The 19,703-nt window shown below is 46.5% G+C and overlaps 1 protein-coding gene across 1 annotated transcript in view; it reads right to left on the bottom strand.

Annotated features, from left to right (window-relative positions):
• Window positions 1–1,773: 1,773 nt before the first annotated feature.
• Ppp2r1a (protein phosphatase 2 scaffold subunit Aalpha) overlaps window positions 1,774–19,703 on the bottom strand; it is a 22,572-nt gene continuing 4,642 nt past the window's right edge. The window contains exons 2-15 of the mRNA XM_005371902.2: window positions 18,021–18,111; window positions 14,915–15,015; window positions 13,606–13,838; window positions 12,735–12,882; window positions 12,479–12,634; window positions 10,898–11,012; window positions 10,727–10,797; window positions 10,157–10,291; window positions 8,028–8,201; window positions 7,671–7,731; window positions 6,976–7,130; window positions 6,011–6,153; window positions 2,734–2,825; window positions 1,774–2,608 (exon numbers count right to left, since the gene is read on the bottom strand). Of these exons, the coding sequence (XP_005371959.1) occupies window positions 2,592–2,608; window positions 2,734–2,825; window positions 6,011–6,153; window positions 6,976–7,130; window positions 7,671–7,731; window positions 8,028–8,201; window positions 10,157–10,291; window positions 10,727–10,797; window positions 10,898–11,012; window positions 12,479–12,634; window positions 12,735–12,882; window positions 13,606–13,838; window positions 14,915–15,015; window positions 18,021–18,111 (1,692 nt within the window). The 3' untranslated portion in view covers window positions 1,774–2,591. The remainder of the gene's footprint in view (window positions 2,609–2,733; window positions 2,826–6,010; window positions 6,154–6,975; window positions 7,131–7,670; window positions 7,732–8,027; window positions 8,202–10,156; window positions 10,292–10,726; window positions 10,798–10,897; window positions 11,013–12,478; window positions 12,635–12,734; window positions 12,883–13,605; window positions 13,839–14,914; window positions 15,016–18,020; window positions 18,112–19,703) is intronic.

The following is a 19,703-nucleotide window of genomic DNA, read 5'->3' as shown; positions in this document are numbered from 1 at the left end:
ATGTGCCACATGTCTTCATCCAATTGGAGAGCCATGTTAATTTTCCCCAGTATGACCTATAGATCATATACCACAGGTAGATCTTATGTGGGAGTTGAAAATACTTTTATAACCCTACTCATTAGTCAAAGGTATCCCCACACCCTCACGTGCATCTGGGTTTCTTGGGTCAAAGCAAAAGGGCTGAGTAAAATAGATGCTAGCAAAGTATGTCTAAGAAAGAAGACAGAAGCTGTCCATGTGTCCTTGGATGGTTCTATGAAAAGGACCAGAAGACAACTGTGAAGGTCTAGAGACAGCCTCACAGGAGAAAGTGGGTGTTTAAGTTCATCTTAGCTCCACATGGTGTCTGTATCCCAGGGTCAAGGACCCAAGGAACCAGCTTACTGAATATGCAAAGCTCCACACTCATATAATACTGCTTTAATTATAGGCATCTCTTAGGGACATGAAAGCTGCTGCTCCTGCCCCATTTAACAATGCTCTAAGTGCTGGGATTTGCAGCAGTCTTGGGCTGCTTCTAGACAATGCAACCAAACTCCAAGCATACCCTGCTAGGATTCCAGTGTCTCCATCTCACGGCCAGGGTGACTGCCCCCTTAGCCAGCCCAAGTTGACCCAAGTGTATATTTCGTCTCTGAGTGGTATGTCCCTTGCCTTTAAAGTCACTATCAAGAAAGGCAAACTGGATGATAGTGTTTAAGGCAATGCTGCACAAATGTTACTGAAAAGGTAGATCCCTGGAGACACTATTAAAACAGGGAGATGCCCACCAGGGCCAGCACTCTTGCCCTCAGACAGTGCTAAGTATCAAGATGCCAAGCTCTGTGCATCAGTTTGAGAAGAGATAAGGACTGCATTAATGTCAGACTGTGTGCCTGGTGTTCACCCAGGAAAACTTTCATTCTGGGTCATGCAGCACTGCCTGAGAATCCTGCTGATGTTCCTAATGTTCTCAGGAACATGAGGGAAGAAATGATAAAACCAGTCACTCAATACTACAGTTACTTCCCATCCATGTGAGTCACATGTTACCAATGTTACTTCCTCTGAGACTCTTCTTGGTATACAATGTATCTAAGTCCCTTGTTCCTTTTTCAGGGGCTTTTGGCCTTCTTTGGTGAGAATTGGGGTGACCTTCAAGACTCCAGACATTTAACAGTCCCACAGTCACCAATAACGGCTGGCTGAACAGTGTGAGGGATTCAGGCTCTGTCTTACTCCTTTGGCCTGCCTGGCCTACATTATGACTTCCCTGACCTAAAATGACTGACCCTACTCCAGACATCTGGTCTGCATTCCAGAGACTAGAAAGGAGGATCATGCCTTCCCTGTGATACGCTGTACTATTTCTTTCCATGTCATTTTGGCCAGAATTTAGTCACACCACTGGACACTCCAACAGCTAAAAGCACTTTCATAGTAAGGGGAGAGCAGAAGCTGGAGAGACGACTTAATGGTTAAGAGTGTTTGTTGTTCTTTCAGGAGTCGAGTTTAGTTCCCAACATCCACGTCAAAAGGCTCACAACTGCCTGTATTCCTAACCCTCTTCTTGTCTGTGGGGGTACCTGCATACACATGGCTACAAACACAAATATAATGATGATGATGATAATAATTATAATAAAAGTACAAAAAAAATCAATCTTCAAAATTAATAAGGGCAGGGCAGATACTGAGAACGAATGGTTTTGACTTCATACAAAGTGCCTACAAAGCACTATGAAGCCATGTCCTAAGACTCCACAAAGAGCCCTAACCAGTCTCCTGGTATGAAGGTTTTACTTGCATACTTACATGGATACACCAGCCAACCTGACAGCACAGCAAGTGGCCCACAGAGCTTGTAAGTGCTATCCCAGTGAGGGCTCACACAGGCCAGGACTCCATTGCAGGCGCTAACCCAGTTAACACTACACAAACCTGAGAATTATGCCAGTGCTTGAAAACTTAAGCTTCATCCCGGGACCCTGCCGAGCAGCCTCTGGGCCCCCTGCCCTGTGGCTCCTGCTGCACTCTTGCCAGCTCAAGTCCTTCTTCCTCTCATGACAGCAGGAGGGATAGTTGCAGGACTGTCTCCTCAGGAACAGAGCAGAGAACCAACCCCCAGGCAGCGCTCTTTCCTCCATTCTGATGACTAAGACTAGAGACCAACTATGTCTACACATTTATTTCTCTGTGAGAAGAGTGGGGAAAGGAATAAAATAAAAATGGCACAGTTGACACACACAAAAAAACATGGTTCAGGGGCTGGAGAAGGGGAGGTGGTGAGTAGATGGGTGAGGGGTCCCTATTACAGCAGCAGGAGCCAGTGACCTAGGATGCTCCATCTCTCCCACTATGGGCAGGAACAGCCAGCTTTTCCTTTCAGGCTGCTGCCCTGCCCCAACTTGCACTGTCCCAGCCCCTTGGGAGGTGGACAGAAGTCTTCCCAGGCTACAGAGAGGAGGAACCGTGCTGGGGGAGGGGCCTGGGGTCAGACCATGCACGGGGAGTGACAGTCATTGGCCTCCACCTACCTCCCTAAGGGAGGTACTTGGTGGGGGTTGGAGGGCGGACACCAGAGGCCGGCAATGGTTCTTCTTCCAGCATCAGGCAAGAGACAGAACTGGGGAAACAAGGAACAATCAGGCCTCAGAACTGGACTACACGGCCTACCTACACTACCAAATTCTGCCCCCTCCCCAGGCGCCCTTACCCTTCTTTCAGGGCTGTATACTCTCAGGTCCTTACCAGTCAGCGCCTCCTGGGCAAAGTACTTGACATCTACATCCTGGTCCTGCGTCAGCTTTTCCAGGATGGGCTTGACTTCACTCTGCAGTGTGCTGGAAAGGGAGGAGAAAAGGTGGTGAACAAGGCTAGGCTGAGACAGGGGGATCACAGGCAGGAAGATAGCTCCTGTGCAGGTAAGCATCAAGAGAGTCATACCATATCATAAAGCAGCATATAGGAAGAGAGCACACACAAGTAGGCTTGGAATCAGCTAAACAAGGATACTCTGGGGCGCCCAGGTGAGCACACAGGTCTTGGAGCTCAGCAGATTCCTTCACTGACTAAATGTATATTCACTAAGGCACTGTGTGTCTGGTATGAATACAGAGGTATATCACTCTAGATTCTTACCCAGATGAGCCCAGACCAGAAGACAAGAGCAATTAAGGGGCATGGCAGAAAGATCAAAGGCTTCCTGATTTCAAGGGGCCCTGAAGTTACATCTACACAGGGAGATCTGCCTGTCTTGTAAATTGTGAGACATGCAGGCACATCTCAGAGACAAAGGTTTAAGGCTATGAGCAGGCACATCTCAGAGACAAAGGTTTAAGGCTATGAAGCAGAGACAAGACATACAGGCATCAGATGTCTCCTTTAGTTAACAGGCAGCTCCTCTTCCCTCCATGCAACCCTCCCTCATTCCTAACACTTAAGGTTGCTTTGCTTCTGTTGTTTGCTTGCTTGCTTTGTTTTGGGTAGGCAGATCTTACTATATAACTACACATGACTTCAAACTATATAGCCCAGGCTGGTCTACAGCTCATGACTTTCTTGCCTCAACCTGTAGAGTGCTGGGAAGCTGTGTACCACCATGCCTGGCTATTAGACTTTTATCCACAAAACATTATTTACGTGTGTGTGTTTGTGCACGCACTTTTGTGAGTTCTTGGTAATTGGTGTATGTGTCAGGCTTGGATACCCTAGAACTAGAGTTATAAGCACTTGTGAGCTTTTGTCTGGGTGCTGGGAAATGAACCAAGGTCCTCTGCAAGAGCAGCTAATGCTCTTGACCATTGAGCCATTATTTCTCCGGCATCCATCTATTTTAAACTCAATATAAATGTCTTATTTTCCTGGGTCTAGCATCTCCCTCAATATGATACCAATAAATCATCCATAATTATACACGTTGCTACTTAGAAACAGGCATCTTTTTTCTCATTACTAAGTTTTCTGTCCTGTGAATAAGTCACGCTTTCACTGTGTGAAAGTATTTAGCTGTTTCTGTCTTATGGCTACTATACATAAGGCCACGTGTTGGAAGACAATGTTAGCTGGTCAGAGGTCATGGCCTCCCAGTGGCCTAGCAGTTTATCTCAATAAGCTTGGTAAAATGGAGCTCCCTCCCTCCAGCAAAGGTTCCTGCTCTCTACTGTCCTTGTCTGGAGAATGTTCCTGAGCCTGAAGGACTGACTTTATCTAAAAGCTGTCACTAAACCAGCTGCAGATTCATCTTTAGCTTGACCCTTCCATAGTTCCCTGCTGAGAAGACTCGTGGTAGGAGCTGCTACAGGACCCTACTGCCATATACTGAGCCTTGTGATAGGAGCATGCTACTTAATGCAAATTAAGATTTTACATAAAATTAATGCAAATTAAGCCCCAGGCTTGCAATCCTATATTTTCCTTATATTCTAGAATATATTCACTGAAATCTGTCAGAAGGCTGTCTCTGTACTCATGGGTCACCATGCCCCATCTGCCTCCTTCCCCTCTTGACCTAGTGGCCAACAGGCTAATGGGGACAGAGGACACCCAGAGCCACTACATCTGTGGTGGGTGGTGGGAGGAGGAGTACTCATTTCTCTAAAAGCAAGGCCCAGCTCAGGGTCTACACTGACCTAACTGCATCCGTCCACTTAAAATGCTCAGCCTTTAAAGCCATCGCAGGTGGGCATCCCATCTGTACCACAGCTCCCACCAACCTGGTGTTCAGAGTACTTCTGCTGTAAACCATGCTGTCCCAACAGCCTAGGGTGCTCGCACCTAGTCGGTCGCACCTTCTCAGGTGCTCACTGAGCACATGAAGATCCTATTTTCAAATTAGCACAAATGAACAGGATTTCTCAAGGTACTGTCACACATACTGCTTTGATGGACAACTTGGCTCCTCCATCTCCTCCCGACTTGCACCTTCCTGCTTCCAATACTCCCACTTGAATGCCACAACCCTCCTTCCCTTTGTCTTCTTCCCAACTGTAACTGAGAGTTTCCTTGTCTTCCCACCTATAAGATACTAGACAAATTCTTTCCACATAGAAACATCTCCGCCCTGTCAGCAGATGCACAGCTTTCCATTTCCATGAGGCCATCTTGTCAAACTCTTCCTTATACAACTCAGCTGGTCTGTGTGCTGCCCATGTCATGAAGACATTCTTCTGTATTTTCTACACGTTTTCTTCACAATCCTGATTCTGCTTCAAAAACTTATTTCAGATGAATTTGTTTATGCAGAGGCAGGAATTCCACTTATTTTATGTGGGCATCCAAGTGATCTAGCCATTTTTAGAAAAATGAACATTTTTCCATCAAACTGCAATGGTACCCGCTGTTCCACATGCCTGAGTGCTTTGTGTGCTCTGGAAAATGGTTCAGTGAGACATGAATGTCCACTTCATTCACCGTTTCTTAATTATGTATATACATGTTTCCCAAAGCTTCCCAGGGCACTGTTAGACTCACTAGAAATGTTAAGTGTACTTCATTACTTATATTTTGGTTATTTGATGTTTGTGGTACAAGTGTAAATTTTAGATACAAGCGTAACTTAATCTACACAGATAAAATATCTACATAAATAAATATTGGCTAATTTCATTTTGGAGCAATTCATTGTAGCCCAAGGCTGCAACTACCACCCTCTCTTTTCTTTCATTCTATTTTGTGGGAATAAATTCTCATTCTAAAACAGAAAAAAACAGACTATGTGGAAAGTAAAGAAGAAGCAGCTAGGGTCATAAGCAAGACAGCTTCAAATCCTGCCCCTCATCTTCAAGATATCTAAGTTGTTTGTTTGTTTATTTATTTATTTATTTATTAATTATGTATACAATATTCTGTCTGTGTGTATTTCTGCAGGCCAGAAGAGGGCATCAGACCTCATTACAGATGGTTGTGAGCCACCATGTGGTTGCCAGGAATTGAACTCAGGACCTTTGGAAGAGCAGGCAATGCTCTTAACCACTGAGCCATCTCTCCAGCCCTATCTAAGATGTTTAGAACAAGCCCCAGACCTCACCTGTTGTCAAGAATGGGTCCTATCTTCTGTAGTGATTTGGCCACATTGAAGCGGACATTGGCAACTGGGTCCCCAGCCATACGAAGCACTGTGGGCAACATGTGCTTGGTGGTGATATCCTGCCCACAGACCTCAGACAGCACCTGAAACCAGTGAATGGCAGAAGCATGATTATGCAAGTTTCACTGCTAGGTCCTCATGTCTCCCCACCTGACCAGGCCACCTGGGTCATCGTCAGGTTCCCAGAGGAACATGGGAGGGTCTGGGTCCAAAGGCATCAACCCCGGGGAGCGGTTACCCTCTTGTAGCTCCGAAATCCCTAAACAGTTTTCTTTGAGGATTGACTGTGCTTTGTCTGGATTTCCTTCATCCTCAAGTGGTTTTGATTCCTAACTCCTGAAATTCCTCCTTAATACAGGAGTCTCCAAATTGTAGTATGGAGGAAATGAGTCATTTCCAAGCCATGCTTTAGCTTCCAGTGTCAGTAAAACGGTAAGAATAAGTAAGACACTAATGAAAATCAGTAACTATACTCTGACACAAAATCAGAGCTGTTCTATGTCTTCTGTGCTATTACATTACTCTTCACAGCCTGGTAAGCACCATCATAAATCCACAAAGGTGAGCAAACCAAAGCAGACTGTTAGGTGCTTTGATGTGTGACACAGCTGAAACCGAACTGGTCAACTCCAGAGCCGCACGCTTGCTCTCCTGCTCAGCAAGCAGGAAGTGCTTCCCTGTGAACACATGCGCTCTACTTCCCTCTCAATCTTGGATCTAACTCCATGCAATCCTTAGCCCCCAAAAGCCTGATCTGACACTGCAGACTCAAGCTTTTGCCTGCAGTCTTCAGAGACTCATCCCTGGCCCAAATCATGTTTCTATTTACAAGCAAAACACCACCACCACCTTCATCTTAGGGGCACTCCCATTCTCTGGGGTCGACAGGCAGTCGGGGTGCTTACATTGATGCAGAAGAGTGTGGTCATGCGGTGCAGGTAGTTAGGGTCTCCAGACATGGCTAAGACCTTGGGGATGATAGTGGCATGGGCCCACTCCTTCCCAAACTTCTCCACTAGCTTCTTGAGGTTGCTGGTGGCAGCCTCACGGATGGCGTAGACTATAGTAGGGAAAAGGAAGGACAAGGGAGGTGATTCAGGGTGGAGGGCTGACCATGACCACACCTGTTTCTGCCAGACCACACAGGTTCAGTCAATTCAGCCAAAATAAGAAACAGCGCTTGCTACATTTTGCCCTGTTTCTTTTCTTACAGCACTTTCCGGCCACCCAAAGAGACAGATGCCACTTGCCTCATTATCCAGAAGTACTAACTGAGGCTCTGCTTGTGCAAATTACATCTCATGCTATGTAAGCATACTACTTAAAACTGCTTGACTGAGAAAAACAAAAACTTTATTTTTTTTTTAACCACTTAATAAAACCAAGGAACAAGTCTCACAAGGGCCCGAGAGACCACAGTGAGAAGTCTTTATGTTCGAGTTGAGTGTAGGGCTCCACAGACACCCACCACACCCACCCCTAACCTACACTTCTCTAAAAGTTTTTAAACAACAACAGGTGAGCACTGACAAGGAAATGTGCCAGCTCATCTGTCCTTGCAGCTACTAACCTGTCCTGCTGTATTGCTGGGGGTACTTACCATGATCCACCAGCCAGGCCATACACAAAGAATTGAGTTTCTCATCAAAAAATTCCACACCCTGCGGAGGGGAAAAGATTGGTAAGGGCCTGAAGGGGGAAGGGGAAGGAAGAAAGAGAGGGGTCCCAGAGAATCAGGCAATTCTGATCCCCACCAGATCTGCCAGTCTTCTTCCTCTGACTGAACTCCTTGCATCAGTTCCTGAGTTCAGACATCCCTCCACGGACAGCTGTCACTGCCTACACGGAGGCTTTAAGCCCCTAGTTACAGCACCACAGCCCTGGCCCTAGAGTTTTGCCCAGACCGGACCCTGAAATCTATCACTTCATGGCCAACAAAACCTGGCTCCTCACTCACCAGCTGTCCAGCCAGCAGAGGCATGTACTCAATGATGGCCAGCCGCACTCGCCACTTGGCATCCTCAGCCAGCTCCACAATGGCAGGGAGCAGGGACTGAGAGAGTTGCCGGATACCAATCACCTCATTCACGCAGTCCAGGTTGGAGATGATGTTCAGCCGCACCTCGGGACACTTGAAAAGAGGATAGGAGGATTAAAAGAACAGTTCGTATAGCAGCCTTAGAAAAGTGATAGGACACCCCCGCCCCCGGAAACGGTGAAACTGATCTAATGGGAGCTCACCAAGGCCAGCTGGACTGGGACTGAACAAGCATGTGATCAAACCGGACTCTGTGGCTGACAATGAGGGAGGACTGAGAAGCCAATGATCATGACACCAGGTTTTGATTCTACTGCATGTACTGGCTTTTTGGGAGCCTAATCTGTTTGGATGCACACCTTCCTAGACCTGGATGGAGTGGGGAGGGCATTGGACTTCCCACAGGGCAGGGCACCCTGACTTCTCTTAGGACTGGAAAGGGAGAGGGCGGGGAAGTGGGGGGGAGTGGGAGGATGGGAGGAGATGGACATTTTTAATAAATTTAAAAAAAGAAAAAGTGATAGGAGCACGCAAGGGCTCCTTTCTAAGTATCGTCCTGTAACTTGGAATATCCAAATATCCATCTAGTCTCAAGGGTAGCTGAGGTTCTCTGCTCAACGGGCTGAAGCACCTAGTGTCTGGAACACCAAGGAGTACATGTGTAGGGCCTATTATCATTCTCATCACTTCACCTTGCTAATGCCAGACCAGGGAGCACATGTGATGAGCCTCTGACCTGCCTGATTCCAAGCATTGCAAACTCTGATTTATAGTCTGTATCTATCCACACTCACTCCATAGAGCAGAGACACCCATAGGAAAAAAAACATGGATTGGTCCCACAGAGGCCACAAAAAGCAAGTTCTCTGGAAAACCTAAAACCCAGATCCAAGAAGAGATTTTATTGTTTGTTTTAGTCTGGTGTTTGCTTTTTTGTATCTACAGAACCAGAGTTGCGAATGTTAGACCTTTCAACTGACTTCATAAACCTTCTCTAAAGAAAGACTTCTAAAGTAGGAAACAGCCTATGAGAAATCTTTTTCCCATCCTGAGAATGGGTCATTATTATAGAATCAGTCACTCCACAAAAGTGTTCCACTAAAGAATTTGAATGGGCCAGGAAGTGGTAGCTCACGCCTTTAATCCCCAGCACTCAGGAGGCAGAGACAGGTGGATCTCCATGAGTTTGAGGCCAGCCTAGTCTACAAAGCTAGTTCCAGGACAGCCAGAGCAACACAGAAAAACCTTGCCTCCAAAAAAAAAAAAAAAAGAATTTGAATGATTTGAATGGACAGCAGCACTCTGGCCTGGCATGCATCCAAGAGTTCTGGCTCTCTCTCATCTCTCCCTTACACTGGCTACTACACTTTCTTAACAAAAAGATCTCTTGCAGCTACAGCACTTGCCTACAGGTTCAAATCCAATTCCCTGAGCTGTCACCACAGTGACCTCTTTGGTCCTTTGTGGTCTAGGTCACCTGCACAGCCAGGTATAGTGACCTGACTGGCTATGGTCAATGGAACACACAGAAGACACAAGCTAGAGCCAAACCCTTCAGTGGGCCAAGAGGTAAGATTACAGCTGTGACTTCAGACTGAGAAAGACAGGCCAGCAAAGTAAATCCCTCACCACAGGACCAGCTGGAATGATGTGAGAGGAATCATAATTTTCTATGGCACTGTATTAGGGTCTCTATGGTACATGAACCTAAAAAATCATGGCGTACCTCTCCTGGTACCCACAGTGTCTAAATGGAACTATGGGATGGGTTACACATCTGTTCCTCTCCACTGGCATACTCTGTGCGTCCCTGAGGATCACCACTGTCTTGGTCTTTGCTCATCTTCTCAATACTTGGGGAAAGAATGAGTACGAAGTTAAGGGCATGAAGAACTATCTAACAAAAAAAAGCAGACACTTTTGCCTGTCATCTAACAGGAGTGTGAAGTGTGGTGTCTGGTGCCAAGATTCTAAACATTCTTGGAAAACTGGGTGAACAGTAGACTACCATCTCTGCAAAGTGCTGAAAACATTCCTGGTGCTCTCACCTCATCCTTGAGCTGAGCCAAGAAGAGTGGCAAGAGGTGTTCGATGGTGTTGTCTTTGCCGAGAATGGGAGAGAGTCCCATGATAACTGAAGCCAGTGCTGATTTGACGTGTTGGTTGGCATCTGAAACGAGCTCCTAGAGAGGAGAAGGAAGGAGGAAACCCAGGGTCAGAAAAACCCCTTTAGTGGCAAGTGGCTACACATACCTCAGTCCTGATGGCCTGAGGAGACCACTCTCCTACTTTTAACACAATCAGGGCAGCTCAGGCATGCACTGCATGCATTCACAAGTCCTCCCGTGCTTGTTATGTGAGCCCTGCTTCCAGCAGCCACTGCCCCAATCCACAAGATCTGTGGATGAGGGAACTCAGTGGCCTTTGAAGGCAAACACATCCCTTCTTAGGGTCAGTTGCGACCCTCAGATTTTGACTAGAGCCAAACCCAGGACTGTTAAACTCAGTTACTGTGTGTCCCGAAAGGATGCAAACCTAGTTTGGCTCTGAATATACTCAAAACCAAATCTGCACCCCTCTCTGGAAGTCTCAAATCCTACAACCAAGCACTCCGTTACCTTGATGCAGGGCAAGATCTGGGTCATGATCACATTCTCCCGACAGTCAGCTGAGAGATTCTCACAGAACTCTGTGGGCAGAGACAGAAAGGTGCTGGTTAGCCTTGATGGCCCAGTCCCATTTCTGCCTCTCAGACATCCCCCAGCTAGGTTCTGATTGCCAGCACCAACCTTTGACCTTGTGGGAGGCTGCGGCCCTCACCTCGGCCTCACAGTCCTTCATCAGGTTCTGGAAGGCAGGTACTAGATCTGTTTTGGTGATCTCAGGCCCCACTGCTTTCTGGAGCTGTACATAAAAAGGAGGGCAATACTGAGAGTCTGGCAGCTGCTCAGAGCTAACAAGGCAAAAATTGAGGTGAAGGCACCAGGACGAAGCTAAGACACAGTACTGGGGACCTAATACTAGCACCACAACACGATCATGGGTGAAGTCATCACCTCCCTGAACTCTGGCTTCCTCAGAAACAGAACGAAAGTTCTAGGACATCAACACTGTATGTTTTCCATTTACTTCAGGTTACTTGTGTTGGATTTTCCATTACCTATAGTAGGTGGCTCCCACTTTCATCTGACAATATAAGCATATTTCTATTCTATCTAATAGGCTACAAGAAGTGAGTATCACTTTTGTAATTGAAATAAGAGGGCCGGGAGGTGGTGGTGCACGCCTTTCATCCCAGCACTGGGGAGGCAGAGGCAGGCGGATCGAAGATCAGTTAGAAGCAGGATGACTTGCTACTACCAAGAGAATAAGTAAAAATCCCGCAGGATCTCATATTATCTTGGGCCCACATTACCTTTTATTTAAGAAAATGTTTGCGGTTGGCCATGGGCAGACTGTCATTTCCATAGCACAAGGGTCCCATCTTCCAAGGCCTAGCGTAAGCCTGCTTCCCTCTGAGAGGAAGGAGCAGGAGACTGACTCTCTTGCTTTTACTATGGTACTAAGCCCTTCAGGCACACAGACTTCTTGCACGGCCAAGCGTCAAACAACTTCACTGTGCCCACAAAAACAGTCCTTAGGGCTGAGCCTTTTGGCAGACCCCAGTAATCATCACGAGGGAGAGCTCTTGTCCATCACTCTGTCCCTTCTCTCACTGAATCCCAGGATCCTTGCACATTCTGTCTCTCACCTCTGCACAGGCTGTCTTGTCGGAATACAGCTCCTATCTAGATGCCACTTCCTATCCTCACAACCAGCTGGAGCACGACCTCCTCCTCTCAATGCCATGAGGCACAGAGAACAGCACATTCCATCAGCACTTTCTATTGAGGCTGACCTTTAGCTTGCTCCTTGAAGGCAATGTATGTGTGTAATTCACTGACTGCAGGACCTCCACCAAAGGCACTGCTAATAACTATGGGCCTGGAATTAGAGCATAGCAGTAGAGCACTTGCCTAGCATGGGTCAAATGGGCCAAGCTCTAGGGTCAACTCTCAGCACTGAGGGGTGGAGGCATGCTGTCAGGTAAGGAAATTTTGATCTTGTCCCTGTTCTGTCTAGTTTGTGGCATTACTCTGACAACTAACTCTTGGACTGTATCTTAAGGAAGTTTTGAGGTCAGGGAATATGCTTTCACAGAGTAAGAACTTGGCTTCAGAATCATTTTTATCTTTGCATCCAGGGTTGGTTCTGTGAGATCAATGGAATGTTTATTAAAATTGAGGACTGTGGTGCCAGCTCCCACATATGGCTCACTCCTCCCCTCAGAGAATCTCAGTGTACCCTCCTGTGGAACCATACCAACCTACCTCTGTGAACTTGTCAGCCACCATGTAGCGGACACGCCAGGACTTATCTTCAGCAGCCTGGCGCAAGGTGGGCATCACTAAGGCCTCCAGGTCCTCCTGGGGTAGAAGCTGGGCAATGTTCACACATGCCTCCACTGCCAGAAGCCGCACCGAGTCCTAGGGAGAATGGGGTAGCTTAGGGTAGCAAAGGCCTACTGAGCTGAGGGTCCCTTGCCTCAGCAAGTAAGGGCATGGTGAGAGCTGGGGACTGACTCACCTGCTCGTCAGAGGCCAGGTTAGAGAACATGGGAATGATCTCACTCTTGACATTGTCTAGTTCCAGGACCTTGGCAAACTCCCCCAGCTTGGAGGCTGCGGCCCGCCGCACCATGGGGGTGTCGTCTGAGCACAGGTTCCGGAAGTACCTGGGATGGGTCGAGGCCTGGGCTTAAGTTCTTGGGAAGCACTAGCAGCTGGCAGCCCAGCATTAACACAGAGCACTGCTGGCTAGGCTGTGGACTCTGCTGCTAACAATGGTGACTTTGTACAACTCATGAACTCTGTCTTCCCACTCCTACCAACAGGACCAAAGGCAATGGCACATCCCCACACAGCTAACTTGAGGTCTCAGTGAAAGACTACAGCACAGTACTCTTTATGTGGCCATGGCCATAAAACTCTTTAAAATGCCACTGACAGGTCTTCCTTGTCAAAAGCCTCAGTCAGAGACACACAGGGTGTAATGGAGACATCCCAGTATGTGCACATGGCTGTAGGCCAGTACTCTGGAGTGACAGATCAGGACCTGGGTTTCACAGATCTGAGCAACAAAACACTCAGCAACTGCCAGGAATGTCTACTCAGGGGTCTAGACTGAAAGTAACACCAGACACCATTTGTTGTGTGGCATTCTAGATTCTCTTCCAAGCAGGCCATGTGTAACCAACCACCAGCAGGAATGAATTTCCAAGAAGGCAGGTCAGGCAAATTCATCCCTGTGGTGTCCAGAGGCCACTGTCAAGAACAACATCCCTGAAGAGAACTGAGGAGGGAACAGGGAGAGCTCAGCAACATTAGGTTCTGGGAAGACCTAGAGGGGCTGAGACATTGAGAAATGCTAAGGAAGGTGATGGAGAGTAAGGACTCACTGTCGAAGTTCTGCCTTCACAGCACTGGATACTCGGGGGTAGCAGACCGAGAAGAGGCCGCAGGCCGAGGTGCGGGAGGTGAACCAGTCTCCACCCGCCAGCCGCTTCACCAGAGGCACAAAATGAGCCTCTAGGTCGGAAGGTGAATGCTCGTGTGAGATGGCCCGTAAGGATTCTACCGCCTTGTCTCGTACTACTGTCTCCTCCACTGTAGCCAGTGACTCAAGGGGTGGCTGTGATGAGAACACAAGGTTAGAAAACAGTGTTTTCTCTATTGTCACAGCGATGGAACCCTACCTCATGGCCTGATCTAATGAGACTCCTCTGATCTCTCCACCCCATCCTTCATTAAAAGCGTCCCATGAGGACTCCTAAAGGAACTTCATTGGGTCCATGAACCAACTGTCAAGGAGGCCATGTGTGTGTAGCTCTCCATGTATAATAATCATTGCTGATGCTGGCTCCAGCACCTATGTACTAGGTTTTAGACCATGCCATTGTATTGCTGACATATCTGTCACTCCTTTCTATGAGTCTTGTGAAACAGTCTTTGATACTGTCCTCATTAATCAAAGAGCAGGAATCTGAAGCACACAGGCTATGTAATTTGCCTAAGCTACTATCAGCTACAAGCCAAGATCTAAAAGACCTTTTGGCTCTCCTTCCCTACACAACAGGTCCCGGCAGTATCAAATCCTCTGTGTTTTCAGCTGTCATCCAAAAGAGATACACAGACAGATGGTATGGTAAGGTAAGGCCTGGTGCACTCAAACCAACAATCTTGAAAATCCAGCTCTGCCACTTACTAGCTAGGAGTCTCTGACAGGATGGCTCAACATCCTGGTACTCTATATTGATTCATGTATAAGGTATACCTTCCTACCCAACCATGAAAACCACAGCGTCTAACTATGAGTACTTACTACACGCCAAGTGCTATGTGAGGGAATCTAAGTCATTTATCAGGGTGGGCTTCGGGGACTTCCAATTGGCCAGGGCAGTTAGAAAGGTTAGTACTCTTAAAAGGCCTATCAGTATGTGGCAGAAACCTGCCTGACCCCAAACCCACAACCCTACAAGTGGGTTGCCCACTGGTCCTAGTGTGGGTAAGGATACAGAATGAATGGTAACTGGAGATTAAATGTCACTAATGACTTGACATAAATGACACCAAAAGGCCATCCATTCTAGAATGATCTCCAGCCTCCCTAATCCCTCTCCTTCTTGGTCCCCATGACCCATAGGCAGAACCACAGTTTTGACCCCAAGGTAGAGAAAAGGATTAGGGGACCTCCCAGCTTTCACTCACCAGCAGGCAGTGCACATACTCAGGTCCTCCCACCAAAGTGGTGAAGGTTCCCAGTTGTTCAGCCAAGGCCAAGAGGACTTCATCTTCATCATAGATAGTGTCTGTGGGACAAGGACCAAGTCCATCAAAGACTCAAGCTGAACCAGTGACCCAAGCTTCAAACAAGCAAACAGCCCTGTGCCTCCTCAATGTCAGCATCCCTATCTCCCTGCCTGCCACTCCTCCTCATCTGCTACCTGACAAGCAGAATGAGCCCAGGTCCCACAACTGCCTTTTCTGTGCTAGGTGGGGGTGGTAGCAGAGTGGCACCACTACTACGCCTCAGTTTTGGCGCCCTCTCAATGGGGACAAACACAATCATGTGTATACAGCCCAGGGCAGTCAATGGAATTTCTGGTTGGGTCTAGTTTAAACACGCAGCACCACTTTCAGGAACTCCTAAGTCTTCAGCCAGGAAATTCTTTTCTTCCTTTTTGGGCTTGGTTCAGCCACTGTTGATTGCTTGTAGAATTTCCAAGAAGCGGCTAGACTAAGTTCGATCCTTTGCCGCCTGAACTCATTCTCTCCCCTTCTTCTACTTTTACCAAGCATGAGATCAGAAGCCATGATCACTTGCAGCCAAGACTAGCTTTGGTGTGCTCCAGTTCTTGCCAGGGTCAGAGAAGCATGTTTGGAAATCGGTCTGTTAAAAGAATAAGCAGCCAAGCGACAGGGAAACTACCTGTGCCTCTCTCAGGTTCTGCTTCTCCTGAGGGAAATGCTGGCTGCTCCCACAATGTGCAGTCACTGGCTGTTCACCAGCGCTTTAACATTCTTTCACCTTGGATTTGCCATGAGGAAGGCAAGCAGAGGAGCCTCAGGAGAAACCTAGGCCAATGCTATTGAAACCTCGACCTCACAGTTCCAGATTCTAGAACTGCAAAAACACAGCTGTTTCAGATGCCCAGTCTGAGGCCTTTGTCCTAGTAAACTAATATAGTTCAGTAATTTTCCCTCACAAAAAGAAAAGCTGAATGTTCTTTAGATATTAGCTTACAGGCCTTCAGCTTGTACTTGCTGAAGCACTACCAGTGTCTTGTATGTGTGTCTGCTGCTTCCTGTTCTGAACACTTTCTGAGTCCAGAGCAGAAGAAATCTGACATTACTTAGATTTCCAACAGCTCAAAAATAAATCTGTCCGAATCACAGTTCCTTTTCAGTCTTCAGCACACTCAGGCTCCCACAGTTCTTCCCATCTGGATTATTAAACTGCCACATGCAATTTTCAAATAATACATCTGAGTAGCATTTTCCTACTAGCTTAGTGAATTGTCATGATCCCATTATGTGATTCCTGACTCTGCAGAGGAAGGAAAACAGCAAGGCAGGACTGAACCCTGACCATCTGACTACAGGGCCTCTGTTCTCAGATATTACCTTGCTAGCAGGCTGCGACCTCTGTGCCTCCCCTCACACACCCTCTGTATATCCACATAGTGGTCCCAAATCTCACTCCCTTTGTACTCTAGCAGTTAACCACAATGGCACCTTGCCCATCAACAGGATTAAACCTCAGAGCTCCATACAGTACAGAAAGCCGGCTAAGGTAGCCCATTATAACCTAGGTGGTTCTCCTGGTACCCCTAATCGTGATGGTCTTGCCACCTCACCTCTATTTACTGCCACACACATTGGTTATTTTCATTAATTGCCCAGTTCCCTCCTCACACAATCACCTACATACAACTAAACTCTTCTTATAGAACAGCTTTCAACTAAAGAGCAGAGCCCAAGAGGTGGAGGGCATTCCCAGGATCTAGGCAGTTATGCCACAGCAGCTTGTTTTAAAACCCAGGGATCTTTGGCTTCTCGCCTGCACCATTATTCATTTAACTGTTCTTCATGTCATTTTGCTGCCAAGAGCAGCCTCTGTCTCAGCATCCTAAACCTTAGGGTATCTCTGGTGGCCAAAGGAAGACCCCTGGCTTAGGACCATCTTCTCATACCAGATGCAGAAAACTACTCTTCAGGCTGTGTTTACAGTCACACCTTCACACTTCAAAATTAGTCATGCCACTGTGGTAGAGCACCAAACCCCAATAGGCCACAGCTACCCATGTGTCAAACAGGGGAGGGCCAAAAGGCTGAGCCTTCTACTTCTCCTAGGTCATCCATAGGAAATGATCCAACACAAATCACTCTGTCAGTAAGAGAGCACGGAAAACCTTCAGTTCCAATTCTGACTAGAGGGGACTACAGTAGGGGAAAAATGAGAATAGCGACAGTAGGGATTTAGTATGGTGGCCCACACTGTGCCAGCCATTGTACAGAGAACTTGATGTACACCTGCAGACAGTACACTTGGCAAAAGCTAAGAGAGCCCCACTTAATACATCCCTGGCCCAGTCACTGGCTCTTCACAGGAGCCTTAGTCTTCATTTAGGTTACAGTATCATGCCTATCTTATCCACAAACCCTCTGACCAGGCAGATGTGACATCAGATCCAAACTCTTCACAATTAGTTAATACTGCTCACTACAGAGCCTAAATATAAAATCCCTTTGCTCATCTCCAGACAGAAAAATTCCAGGGAAATGAGTCACTTCATCTTTTTGTGCCTCAGTTTTTTTATGTCCAAATCAGCAACAATAGCATTCCTTGCTTTAAGGTGTTGCTATGAGACCGAGATGAATGACAATGGAGATGTAAATTTAAGAACATATGCACTCTCATAAGCACTCTGTGAGCTAAGAGTTAACTCAAAATCACAAGAGTCCAGTGGTCAGCTGGCATGCAACAACTATGTAATAAGTATTAATGATTAATGCTCTTTAATGCCCACATCAACAATAAAGTACGAAGATTATCTTCATTTTAGAGACGAAAAAAAAAATCTAAGAAACTTGTCTAAAGTCAATGCTAACAGTTGAAGCTGTGATTTAAACTAGTTTTTGCTGCTCCATCGTTCCATATCATTTTCTCAGAGGATCACACTTAGGCTCCTCTGGAATACTGCCCCATGCCACTGTGGCATAGGGAAGACTTTTAATTTATTAATCTACTTTTCACTCATTAGTAAGAACCATTCAACTGTCCTCACCACATCTGGGCCCCAGAAATCCTTACCTGTAAGGAAGGGCAGGAGCTCACTTCTGGTCCGTTCAACCCCAAGGGCCAAGGCGATGGTGGAGAGTTTCTTGATACTATTGAGGCGAAGCTAATAAAAGGACGAGCAAAGGAAGAGAGAACATTAGAAATTTTGGACCCACAGGAGTCCCAAAACTCTGAAACAATTAGGTTAATCCCCAGACTGACCCACTGATATTCATGAAGATTCTCAATGATCAATAGTAACAGCAAAATACAATCAAGCAATTCTGTGTTTCTGAAAAAAATATTTACCAACAGCAATGGTAGCAATGGAAGCCAGAACCTCTCCCGGGTCTTTTCAAGTTTAGTCTAAAGCTGAACTCCATTCCTACCCCTGCTCCTCACATTACTACAAAGAACACTTGGGGAGTGGTAGCAGAAGGAAGCAGGAGGTTCAAGGTCATTCTTGACTACTTACCAAGTTCCAGGCCAGCCTTAGCTGCAAGTGAACCCATCACAACAAACAAATAACCCAGGACTGCAAGAATTAACAATATAACAGTACCTTACAAATGAAGTAGTTGGGCACAGTGGTACACCCCTGTGACCCCAATATGCAGAAAGTTATGGCAGGAAGATCTTGAGTTTGAGACCAGCTTGAACTATATATAGCAAGACCACATCAAAAATAACACCTTACTGATGCTCCCATAAGCTACCCTAATTAAGATGAAGGAGGACTATGGGAAGAAGGGGCTCAGAGGGAATGTCAGGGTACAGAGAGCAGTATGATCAAAGTGCACCATGTAGATGCAGAAGAATGTCATAATGAAACCATTATTAGGTACATAAATATATGCTAAAAAAAAATCCAAAAACAAAAAGCAAGACAAACATTAACAGTGTTAATACCTCTAGTTCAGTGGGGATGACCCACAACATGGAGGTGTATTTGCTGTCTCCCTGTAAGCATGTGTTTTTTCCTTATTGTTTTTTGGCTTGCAGCTTCACCCTCATATAGGTCATAACAGTCAGAATGTCTCTTACCCAAGGCCAGTCACAGAAAGCCTCATCTTCCTGTATTCCTATACTACAGTAGCAATAAAGGATTTATCCTGATTGTCAACTACAAATACCATTTCAGAATGGGTCCTGTTCCATACCCAAGAAGGAGTATTGCAGAGGCCAGGAAGAATGATGAAAACTTTCTAGGTTTTCCTCATCCAGTCAATTATCAAATAAGGTATGTGGGAAACCTGATTTACAGGCAGCTGATAAAAAAAGCGCAGGTAAAAAGACCTGGGACTTACAACTGGCATCTGAAGTTTGGAAGACCTCAACTGTGGAATATGACACTCTCCAAGTAGACAGCATATCAACTGAACTAGGTTACAGAAAACACTGGCCTAAGAACTGAACACTTGTTTGCTAGCAGGGAAATCATGCACCATTTAGGACCATGGAATTCTCTTGACTGTGGTGTGAAAGCACAGAAAAAGCAAGCAGTTCTGTTCTTCCAACACACACCATGTGGGAGACACAAACCAGCCCTAATCCCTTGTACTTGTGAATGTGAAGGAACATCTCTGCTAGTATTAGGTTTCATCTTAAGGCGAAACCATCCTCAATTCAGAGTTGATCCTAGACTCTATGAGTATCCTGATAATATAGCAACAGAAATGGAGAAGACATATTTGCAGAAGGCAGGGTCATATAAAG

The sequence above is a fragment of the Microtus ochrogaster genome, unplaced genomic scaffold, assembly GCF_000317375.1.
Source record: "Microtus ochrogaster isolate Prairie Vole_2 unplaced genomic scaffold, MicOch1.0 UNK138, whole genome shotgun sequence".
In the NCBI taxonomy this organism is placed as follows: domain Eukaryota; kingdom Metazoa; phylum Chordata; class Mammalia; order Rodentia; family Cricetidae; genus Microtus; species Microtus ochrogaster.
This window is presented reverse-complemented; position numbering and strand designations above follow the sequence as displayed.